The sequence below is a fragment of the Triticum dicoccoides genome, chromosome 3B, assembly GCF_002162155.2.
Source record: "Triticum dicoccoides isolate Atlit2015 ecotype Zavitan chromosome 3B, WEW_v2.0, whole genome shotgun sequence".
Taxonomy (NCBI): Eukaryota; Viridiplantae; Streptophyta; class Magnoliopsida; order Poales; family Poaceae; genus Triticum; species Triticum dicoccoides.
Genome location: NC_041385.1, coordinates 5,121,787 through 5,134,090, shown reverse-complemented (window position 1 = coordinate 5,134,090; position 12,304 = coordinate 5,121,787). Strand labels below are relative to the sequence as shown.

The window sequence follows — 12,304 nt, the reverse complement described above, 5'->3', positions numbered from 1 at the left end:
AAAAAGCAGCAGCTATCTGTGCTGGTTGTTGCAATTGCCTGGCTCTGTGTGTGTGAATAATTGGCCCATCTGTGAAATCTGTGCAAGTCAAGCATCCGAGTTATGGCTAATTTTTATTATTTCCGATTATCAAAATAGTGGTTTAAAGTATTGCACTGACACTACTGCAGATTACAGTTCTCATGTGTTTCAATGATCTTACTGCTATTTTTAAACACAAGCTATTTTCTTAGGAGAAGCTCAATTGACTACGGTCGCAGTTATTCCGTTGTGAAACTAGCTAGTGCTAACTACTGAGAAATTTTGAGTATTGCCAACATGCAGCAGCATATCATTAATTCATTATCAGCACAGAAACATGATTGAGCGATCAATGTAGACAGATGGTATTAAATATCGAACTTAATTACCTTGTTTGCATTTGCCATCATCTAGCCGGGCTGTGGAAACTGGTCAGTAGCAAACACCAATCCAACGCTGAATACAACAGGTACGGTAGTCAACTCTGAATACAACAGGTATGGTAGTTGAGTTTACAGATTCAGAGAAAGAACACACAAATGAACCGAAGAAACATACAGGGTTCAATTCAGATCTCACTGCAGTTTCCCATTCATCCACACCAATCCATACATCATACAACCATCCGTCCATCGTCAAGTCATCAGTCACCAACTCATCATCCATCCATACATTGCGCATTGCATCAAAAACAGAAGGGGGTGCGGAGGACAGAGAAGCTTGCACTAGCTAGACATCTCGTCCACAGCGAGACATCTTGCCTCGTGCTAATCCGTTTCCCTTCTCTGTTTTTTTCTTCTTCTGTTCGTATTTTCAAAAATGTCCTAAATACATATATTACAAAACTGAAATTTATTTAAATGTATGTGATTTTTTTTAAATAACGCAGTGTGAAAACATTGTTACCATAATTTTTAAATATTGTTGATAGCATTCCAAAAAGGATGATTGTAACATCTAAAATAATAATCATGCATTTAAAAACAATGTATGGAGAACATGACATCTTCGACTGCAGCGGCCTGTGTGGCTTGCAAATGCCTGGCTACTGTTTCTTTATTCCCCGGGTATTGAAGTAGTGGTTTCAAGTATTGTGGTACTGCTGAGTGATGAACAGGTTATAGTGGTCACATGTTTAGATATTAGTGAGAGAGAATTCAAACAACTGCTATTTTTAAACAGAAGCTACTGGCGACGGATGCTACTAGTTTAACTGCTAGTAATAGATATATGATGCAAAGTGCCAGCTGAATGAACTAGTAGCACATTTGAACATGCAACGACTTCTAAGTTCTTGGTTTGTCCTATATTTCGTAACGAGACTAATTTGGTGTAGATGTTCGTTTGTTTTTTCCAAAGTTGGCGAACATTTGGCTGCAAATGATGCAGCAAATCCAGCAGGGTCAGCACAGAATACTCAGCTTCTGAACAAGCTCTCCAACCATGAACTCTAATTACAAGATTATTACATGGAGATACTGAAGAAGAGATAACAGTATTGCCTGCAATGAGCCAATGATAACCATGTACTCCAATTAATTTCACTCACTTTCAATATTTGATTTTCAAGAAACACTTGATTGATTCCAAGGACCAGTTCAGTTTGATGAACAAGAATGAATGTTCCTAGTTATGCTCAACCACCTCAGATGCATCCAGGATCCAGCAAAGGGAAAAATTACAGTACCAAATCAAATAGGTATACAACACAGGTCAAAGTGCAGAGTATGAGCATGGAATACTTGTATTCAACAATATTGCCGTCACTTAATTAATAAAGAAACTCCAACTTGTATTGAACCATCCATGCATAGCTCAGTTCAGTATTTTCACCTTGATTGAATTATTAATATGTATATTTTATATCTAAAATGTTTAAACGCATATTTCAAAAAACTTTAAAAAAATGATTTTTCAGGGAGCTGAGTTCAACTCGGCTCAAACCGAGTCACAATACATGGGACCTGGATGTCATATTTCTCATTAAACGGCTAATCAGAGTAATTGTTTGGTTACTTATTAGTCCTATCTAGAGTAATCATAAGTTAATAACACATGGAACCTGCTCACATCTGGCCGGAGCCAAGCATCCAACCAAACAATCTCTCTGTCATGATCTTCTAGGGAGGCATCCGATTTCGGGGTTGCACACTTTACCTTTGTAAACAAGGGAGAACGAATGATTTGCTGCACTTTGCTGTGCAATGGCTTTCCGTGGCGCAAACTACCATGGAAACCAAACCCGCACTGCAAGAGCATCTGCATCTGAATCATCTTTACTTCTTTAGAAATGAAAAGCGAAAGGCAAAAGAAAAACAAAGCAGCAGCAAGCATATTTGGCAAAGAGAAAGCAGGGGCATGCATGCATGCAGCCACAAGCAAAGGACCATGTACTCTTTGGTTACAGATAGGAGGAGCCAATCTGTTCTACTCAAGCAAAGCATCTCTCGGCTCTTGATCGCATTTCTTCTCTGAATTAGCAGTGTGAAGAAGCAGAAGCTCGGCACATCCGTTTTTCCAAGCTGCCCTAGCTTGTCTGCTGTGAAGGTACGTGCTTACTTATCTTTTTCTTTTTTTTGGTTTCCTTTCTTTGTAACCTCTAATAAATTCTCCAATATCACTAAGTGAGCTCGTGTTGCTTGGAGCTCGTTTTAAATCAAAATTCATAAAGCACATTCTAAAGTTAAAAAAATGAATATTTTGCGCGGACATATATACAATTATATTACATATATATACCAGTAAATTTCCATAAAAATAGGGATATTTGGGGGCTGCATATAAATATGTGGATCCATAATAGATAAACTATTGAATATTATGGATCCACACAATTTTGTTGTTGTACAGCTCACAAATGAAAATATTTTTTAACAAAATTGTACAGGTACGTTTATCACATCTAGGTGTATAAGTGAGATTTGTTTCAAATAAAATCAAAACTTCAAAATATTAAGAGCGGAGCTAAAACTCCTATCTCAGTAATTGTACGTACCATATTAGTGAGCAGTAGTGCACCACTGCGGGTTAACAACGGTGAAACACAAACGTAACCGTATGTTCCTGTTGTGTATATGTATGCAGGTGACGGGACAATAGGGATCTTGGACTGATGGGTTAGACTTGCCAAATCTGTTGCTGCTTTTCTATTCTGGTCTTCCCAGAGAAATTTATTCACCATGAATCCTCATCGGTTTAAGATTGGTTGAATTTGCTACTAGTCTTCTCTCTTGATCGTTCGTTTGAGGAATTCATCATGAATAATGATCTTCGCACGGAGGTAATATTCCTGTGCCTTTTACATTCACAAATTATTACATGCACACACACACACACACACACACACACACACACATACTGAGGAGTACTTATGTTAAGCCATTCATGGCCGTGAAAGACATTTTTCTACATCAAGCCTAAATCATGCACTATATATATACAAAACCTGAGTACCTATATATATAAATCATGCACCAAAACAGAACAGGTCGATGTAGATCTTAGGAACCTAGGGCCTTTTTTTGTAGCCTAATGTACCAGCATCTCGCATTCTAGCCCACAATATCGATCAAATACGTACATGTCATTGGTTGGTACAACAAACCTAAACTCATAGGCGTGTAAATAAGAAGATAAGCAGACTGTACGCAACAAAATTCGAAGCTGAGCAGACCGTACTTAAGCTAGCAGGCCGATACACGATATACAGGTAGACAACTAGCCATGGTCCTTAAGTTACCACTCACCGTAACTAATTTGCCGTGGGCCGAGCTGTAAACAGTAACTGTGATTGAAATGACTGCTCAAACAACAATTCCTTTGTCCAGATATACACTATCGGCACTATAGACTATATGTTACATTGCTGTTCTAATTAATTTACTTGTTTTAACAGTACATTTTCGCAAGAGATGTTGATGGCGCAGTAGAGGAAATATTTCAATTTCTTCAGAACGAGAGCGACACAAAGGTCATCCATTTTTATGGTTGGGATGGGTTTGGGTCGTCCGTTGTTCTTAGATCGATAGCAGAAGTGCTCCCATCTAGGAGAACCACTCCAGAACTATGCTTTGACAGAATAATTTATGTAGATTGCTCTGAGTGGAAAAATAGAAGAGCAGCGCAGAGGGCAATTGCAGAGGAACTGGAACTTGATCCCTCAGCAATGGCCATTCTAGATGAGCAGGATGAAGAGGATGATTTTAATAAAGTTGCTGAAAGCTCGAGGAATGAGTTAAGCAATGTCGGGCAACTGATTCATCAAACCCTGAGGGACACCAAGTTGATGATGGTTTTTCTTAATGGAAGTGATGAAGAGGTTGATGTAGGCACCTTTGGTATTCCTCTTACAAGATTTGACAGCAATGTAATGATTTGGACCTTCAGCAGAAGATGCTTGACCATTGATTCGTACCCTTACAAGGTAGAAGACAAGCTTAGATATACTCATGCTTTGCTTCGTACCATTTGTTCTCTCACAGAGCTAAGAAGGGCAGAGTTTCTTGAACTGCTGCATCAAAAAGTTGCAACCATAGTTGCTCGCAATCCATTTGTACTAAAACTCGATCCAACAATGGTCGTAGATTGTTGTCTCTACGAGTTATTCTTGCATTGTAGGTTCCACACCATCACCGAATATAAATGGGTTGGTCATGCTTCCAACTTTTGGATATGCGATGGAATCATACAAGGAGACATAGCAAGGGATATAAGTAATTCTTTAGATAGAGAGATACACTGGGAGTGTGATTCATCATCGGGTTGTTGTCTGCTTTATCAGTTCATGCCATGCCGTTGGACATCAATACATCCAGATAATATACAAGACCATGAATACGAAGAACTACCCGTGGAAACATCATCTATCTTCTTGACATTTACAAGTTCTCGCAGACCAGTGTTTTCAAATGGTGCTTTTGATTATTACAAGAACCTTGGTGTGCTAATCATGAGTTGTTGTGCCTTCAGTTTTGCATCACCTCCTTTCCAGAAGTGTGATTCTCTAAGATTCCTTGGATTGGACCATTGTATAGATAGTGAAACAGGTAAAGGAGATGAGACTGCAGAGTGGGCATGTATACATAGCTTATTGGTGTTGGACCTACGTTACACAGAATGGAATGAAGTCTTATCTGAAGAAAAGTTGGATCTCATGACTAATATCAGAGAGCTAAACATAGAAGGGGTCAGGGGATGGCAGTACACAGCTAACCTACAACATCGTCTACCTAACCTCCAGAGGTTCCGAATAATCAAACCAACATATCAATGGAAGACATCAGGGGATTTTGATAACTCTTTTATAGATAAGACAAGTATGGAAATACTCGACTTGTCAGGCAACATTGACATGGAATGTCTTCCAACAAGCCTATCGGAGGCAAGTAGCCTTCGGTTGCTTGTACTTAATGGTTGCAGTGGGCTGGAAAACGTTGAAAGACTTCCTTCCTCCCTGGAATCCTTTAGCTTCAACGGACATGGGCCAGCTTCTCGATGGACACAAACTGTTGAGCTACCTCCGACACAATTCCAGCCGTCCACCACAACAGATAATAAGGATGTTAGAGTGTCTAACATCTCCTTACAAGGTTGCAGTCAATTGAAGAACCTGTTTTTGTGTTGGTTACCCAACCTCGTGGAATTGGACCTCTCTGAAACTGCAATCAAGGTACTTGACTTCAATACTATGTTGGTGTAAGTCCCAGGGCTCAAGCGATTGTTTCTAATAGGATGCAAGGGACTTCGTGCAATAATTCCGTTGGCCGAGAGTGGTTCTGAGATAAAACACGACCTGGAGTTGATGTGCATAGACACGCGAGTTGGAATCGTGTGTTCTCGGCCATCTGTCAGCAGGACCAAGTCGTTCCGGTTCAAATTGCATGTCGTTGCTATGGATGCAAGGCTTACTCGCTCTTTGATGGATCTGTTGTTGCCTTATGTACAAAAAGGTTTAATGAAGGATGTTTCTTATAACATCCATGTCACCTCCTTACCTGTGAACAATGGAGTTGACCAATTTGAGGCAACCAGGAAGAATAAAGTTGACCCCGGTGATCAAGAGAGCTTGCAACAGCTTATTCCAGCAGACACGTATAGTGATGTCCTTACAATGGTTGGTAGTCCCCCGATGCAGGATTTCCCGCAGCCTCCAACGACTACGCAGCTGGAGCAACGTATGGAGATTGCTTCAGGAAGCTGCTATGTGCAAAGCGAACTGGACAGAGGACTAGCGAGCTACTATGCTAAATCCCTGCATGTGCATGACGTATGGATACGTGCCTTGAGTGGTGTTCCTGGTTGGTCTGACAAGTATATGATACGTTATGGGTTTAACTCCCTTAAGTGGTGCTGCGTGGAGAGGTGCCCAAAGTTGGATGTTTTCTTCCATTTACAGATGCATGGATTTAATGATCTGGAGATCTTCTGGGCGTCGGATCTCCCAATGGCCCACTGGATATGGAAGATTTGGAGTAAACCTCTACCTCTTAACTATATAAGCCCCAGTTCCTTTAGAGACCTACAGCACCTACACCTGAGGTCCTGCCCAAGCCTCCAGTTGGTGCTCCCGGTGTGGGTCTCCTCCTTCCCCAACTTGAAGACCCTCCACATCATCCATTGTGGCGACCTCATGCACGTCTTCGAGCTGAGCACAAAATACCCAGAGGAAATAGTCACCCTCGGTGTTCTATTCCCCAGACTGACCACCATCCACCTGCACGACCTCCCGAAGCTTCAGAAGATATGCGAGTTCAAGATGGTAGCGCCCGCACTCGAGAGCATCAAGATTAGGGGATGTTGGAGTTTGCGTAGGTTGCCATCCGTGGGCGCCCGTGGCCAAGGCGAGAAGAAGCCGGCGGTCGAGGTCGAGAAGGACGTGTGGGGCGCTCTGGAGTGGGACGACGACCACAGCCCCGACCACTTCGAACCGCCGGTCCACTCCCGCTACTACAAGGAGAAGCTGCCCAGGATCTCCGTTCTGAGGTACGCTATCTGCATATTACTGCTGTGTCCATGCATCTTTGTACCAGTTCCTGGTTGCATTCAGTTACTCACCACTTTATTTCGCCGTCTCCCACATCGCCTAGGTGAACTCTGCGCTGCTGTGTTAATTTCTTCCGTCGCTACATCAAAACGATGGATGGGTGCTCCTGCTTCTGCTGCTGAAGCGAGTGCTTGGTTTGCTTGTGTGCTTTGCTTGGATTGCCAATGCCTGTTGTGGGAGCTTATGGTGGCTCTCACCTTGTGTTATATTGTGGCTTTCAATTACAGACGGACAGCCGGCTATGTGTGTGCCTGCATACACAGACCTGGCCGTTGCGCGCGCCTGTGTGTGGTTTGCGACTGCAACGGCTTATGTGTGTGCATCCACCAGGCTGCATTTGTGTGTGTGGCTTTAATGAGTGCTTGCTTGCTATGCGTGTGGAATTGTAACAGCTGCCTGCCTATGTATCTCTACATGGCTAGCTGCTTGTGAGTGTGTGAGTGTTTGCCATGTATTATCTGAACTTGTGTGTCTGTTTCTTTGCTATACTTATGAAAAAAATTGAAAAAGCAGCAGCTATCTGTGCTGGTTGTTGCAATCGCCTGGCTCTGTGTGTGAATAATTGGCCCATCTGTGAAATCTGTGCAAGTCAAGCATCCGAGTTATGGCTAATTTTTATTATTTCCGAGTATTGAAATACAAGGTTTGGTCTTTTGTCCTCCTTTATCAAGCTTGGAATATTTGGTAATCTTGCATAATTATTTGAGTTTGATGCTAAATGTCAGTTTTCAGATTGATCACAAACTCTTCAGATGATCATAAACTGAAGTTGCACCTGTCAGTATGATTTACAAGGTTTAAAGTATTGCACCGACAGTCCGACACTACTGCAGATTACAGTGCTCATGTGTTTAGATCTTACTGCTATTTTTAAACACAGGCTATTTTTTGGGAGAAGCTCATGTGCCTCAGATGCATCCAGCAAACGGAAATTAACGGACTAAATCAAATAGGAATAAAACACAGGTCAAACTGAAAAGTGACCATGGAATACTTCTGCTTGACGATATAATTATCTACTAATTAACAAAGATATTTAAACTTAGATGAACCATGCCTTGCATAGCTCAATTCAGTATTTCTCTTGGATTACCTGATGAGTGGGAACTCTAAATTACCAACAAACTCAAAAAGAGAGTACCATGGTGGCTTCTCCAGAAGCTAGCTATGTGGCCCCATTCAGCGGTTTTATATAAATCATAAAAAAATGTTATACAATCAGGCATCATATATATAATACTCCATCCGTCCCAAAAATAAGTGTGGTATAAAGTTGAGACACTTATTTTGGGACGGAGGGAGTAGGTCGCAATCTTCTAGTTTTCAGAAAATTGGCCATGTTATTTACTTATATGAACCATATAATATCGTTATTCCCTTCTGAAACTAGTGCTAACTACTGAGAAATCTTGAGACTTGACAACAGGCAGCAGCATATCAGCACATATCTTGAATCTTGAGTCTTGAGACAGATGGCATTGAGTATTTAACTTAATTACTAGATTTAGGGCTCCTTTGATTCAAAGGAATTGCATAGGATTTTTAGAGGATTTGAACCCTTAGGAATTTTTCCTGTAATGCTTGTTTGATTCGTAGGATTGACATCCTTAGGAATTTTTCCATAGTATCCATTTGTACTACATTTTGAAGGAAAATTTCAATCCACTCAAACCTCTTTGTAGAATTCTTTTGTTTTTCCTGCGCTATCAAACATTCTTTCAAATCCTGTAGGATACTATAGGACATGCCATCCTATTCCTACATATTCCCTATTCCTTCATTTTGACAATCCTGCGAATCAAAGAGGCCCTTACCTTGGTTTGCATCTGGCATCTAGCTGGGACGTGGAAACCGGTCAGCAGCAACACCAATCCAACTCTGAAGTCTGAATGCAGCATGCAGGGTAGTTGAGTTTGCAGATTCAGACAAAGAAGACAAATGAACCAAAGAAATATACAGGGTTCGATTCAGATTTCACTGCAGTTTCCCGTTCATCCATACCAATCCAATCCATGCATCACCAATCCGATGGAGTTTGGCTCATGGTGGGCCGTGACCCAGCGGAAGGATTCGGTGATGGCTGGGACTGGCTCATGGTCGCCGTCGACGTAGCCGAAGCAGACGCACGACGCAGCTGTGTCGCCGGAGCAGTAGCTGGCGAGCTAGGAGACTGGGATCTGGAGCAGCGACTTCGTCGGGGATCTGCATCACAGAGTCAAGCAGCCATCGCCGTCCGCAGGTCGACCCCGGGCCCTGCCATTTTTTTTATTTTGAGAAGAGAGAGACGATAGAATGGGTACGATTCAAGATAGATTTAGGCCCACAACTTTTGGCCCACGCCGCGATTTTCGTTTTGGATAGAAACATTTAGCACCAAACGAGGCCCAAATTTAGCACGTCCACAGCGAGACATCTCGCCTCATGCTAATTAGTTTCCCTTCCCTGTTTTCTTATTTGTTTTTTTCTTCTTCTGTTCATATTTTCAAAAATATTCTAAATACATATATTACAAAACTGAAATTTATTTAAATGTTTGCAAAACAGCCAGTTTTCTAAAAAAAAAACATAACGCAGTGTGAAAACGTCATTACGATATTTTCTCAAAATTGTTGATCGCATTACAGAAAGGATGATTGTAACATTTAAAATAATAAGCATGCATTTCAGAAGGAATGTGCGGAGAACATGGCGTTTTGTGACATTTTCTGAAACGTTTATACAATATACATATTTGTCCGCATAGTTTAAAAAATGATACGTATCATTCAAAAATTGTTTCCATGTGTAGTCAAAAATGTTTCACACGTATTTATAAAAATGTTCATCACATATTAAAAGAGTCCTGCTTGGTTTACTTGGATGGCTAGCTGCTTCTGAGTGTGACTTGTTTGAGTGTGTTTGCCATGTATCTGAATTCTGAACCAAGAAGCAGCTAGCATATGTGTTTGTATGAAAACAAGGACACACACATGTATAGCTGCTGCTTTTCTCAGGTTTGCTGGCTGTTGCAAATGCCTCCTGGCTCATTGACACACCTCAGAAACTTGTGCGCGACAAAGCGTCCATCATGGCTACTGTTTTTTTATTCCCCGAGTGTTGAAATAGTGGTTTCAAGTATTGCACTGCTGCTGAATGATGAACAGATTATAGGGGTCACATGTTTAGATCTTAGTCACAGAGAATTCAAACAGCTGCTATTTTTAAACAGAAGCTACTGACGACAGATGCTACAGTTTAACTGCTAGTAATAAATCATGTAAAGTGCCAGCGGAATGAACTAGCTCATTTGAACAATACGGCGACTTCTAAGTTCTTGGTCTGTCCTGAGCCAGTCTTCTGTAAGCTAATGTGTCTACAGCATGAGAATATACTTCATAATGAGACTAATTTGGCGTAGATGTTCGTATATGTTTTTTCAAACTTAATGACACATTGTGACATTGGGCTGCAAGTGATGCAGCAAAACCAGCAGAATACTCAGCTTCTGAACAAGCCCTCTAACCATGTCCTCTAATTACTCCCTCCGTTCCTAAATATAAGTCTTTCTAGAGATTACACTATGGACTACATACGGAGCAAAATGAGTGAATCTACACTCCAAAATATGTCTATATACATCCGTATGTAGTTTGTAGTGGAATCTCTAAAAAGACTTATATTTAGGAACGAGGGAGTACAATATTATTCAACACATGGAGATACTGAAGAAGAGATGAAGGTATTGCCTGCAGTGATAACCATGTACTCCAATTAATTTCATTCACTTTCAATATTTGATTTTTCAGAAACACTTGATTGATTCAGTTTGATGAACAAGAATGAATGTACCTAGTTAAGCTCCAACCGCCTCAGATGCATCCAGCAAAGGGAAAATTTACTGTACTAAATCAAATAGGCATAAACAGAGCATCCAGCAAAGGGAAAATTTACTGTACTAAATCAAATAGGCATAAACAGAGGTCAAAGTGCAGAGTATAAGCATGGAATACTTGTATTCAACGATATCGCAATCAATAATAAAGCAACTCCATCTTGGATTGAATCATCCATGCACAGCTCAGTTCAGTGTTTTCACCTGGAATGGTTTATGAGTGGGACTCTAAATTATCAACAAACTGAAAAGACATAGTATTTGGAGTTTGGATATGAAAAGCACTGCTTTTACACACTCGTTTTTAACTGATACAGATGATACACATCATGTAAAACGCCAACAGAAGGAACCACTACAATTTCAGAATTACGGCAACGATTTGCTGGAGCACATAACTCATCACTGCAACCAAAAATTCTAGGACACCAGCAACATCAGAACTAGTACCAAAAGTAAACATACAGTTTAATCTCTCACACAGCCCGTGGCATACGGCGCAGCAAGTCGAGGATTGGACCGGAAGCTTCAGCCTCGGCAGCCAGCTCTTTCGCCATCATCCCCGCGGCCAACAGGTCCTGCCGCAGCTCCGGGTTCAGCACGAGGTGGGAGAAATGCTGGTCCAGCACCAGGCCCATTGCCCTGGCGACCGCCACAAGCGACGGCACGCTGTCGCACTGTTCCAGCTTGTGGATTTCCACCGCCTCGGGGCAAGGCTGGGCCTCCGGGAACCTGGAGTACTTCCCCACCCACTTGGCGAGGTACCTCAGCAGGCTGGCCACCTCCTCCCCGTCCAGCTCGGACACGGCCGCGGCGAGGACCAGCGAGTCCTCGACGTTCCTGGACGCAAAGAGGTAGTGCAGGCACACCTCCGGGGAGGTGAACCCGTCGTGGCCCATCATGAGCAGGATCGCGGCACGCCTCGTGACCTGGGCGCCCGTGCGGGGCTCGTCGACGGCCATGTTGGCGACGGCCAAGGCGGCCTCCTTCCAGCGGGTCTTGACGGCGACCATGGCGTCGTAGGCCCGGTCGGTGGCCGGGCAGAGGAAGCAGCGGAGCGCGGCGAGGAGCTCCGCGGAGCGGAGGTCGGCGGCCTGGCGGATCACGGCGCAGAGGATGTCCGGGCGGGCGGCGGCGTCGAGGGCCGCAACGAGGCCCTGCGGCGGGTGCGGGAGCGCGCGGGTCTCCGCGAGGGCGAGCAGCACGTCGTACTCGGCGAGGCGGGCGGCGCTGGAGGCGACGACCGGGACGAGCGTGGCGGGGATGTAGGGGGCCGCGGCGCGGACGGCGGGGAGGAGCTTGGCGGGCGGGGCCGGGAGGGCGAGGGAGCGGGAGAGGGTGGTGAGGAAGGAGCCGAGCAGGGCGCGGAA

The 12,304-nt window shown here is 43.1% G+C and overlaps 2 protein-coding genes across 2 annotated transcripts; one reads left to right on the top strand and one right to left on the bottom strand.

Moving 5' to 3' along the window:
* Nucleotides 1–5,927: 5,927 nt before the first annotated feature.
* On the top strand, nt 5,928–7,569 carry LOC119280427. Its single transcript, XM_037561277.1, has 2 exons — nt 5,928–7,002; nt 7,107–7,569. The coding sequence occupies exons 1-2, from the start codon at nt 5,939–5,941 to the stop codon at nt 7,108–7,110; spliced, it is 1,068 nt and encodes a 355-aa protein (XP_037417174.1). The 5' UTR covers nt 5,928–5,938; the 3' UTR covers nt 7,111–7,569.
* Nucleotides 7,570–11,167: 3,598 nt separating this feature from the next.
* LOC119274195 lies at nt 11,168–12,304 on the bottom strand (the record flags this gene model as incomplete). The annotated part of the gene is made up of 1 exon (XM_037554858.1): nt 11,168–12,304. A coding segment is annotated over one exon (894 nt), but the record flags the coding sequence as incomplete, so codon positions are not given.

Coding starts and splice junctions, on each gene's coding strand:
- LOC119280427 (XM_037561277.1), top strand. CDS start 5,939: ATGGATCTGTTGTTGCCTTATGTACAAAAAGGTTTAATGAAGGATGTT.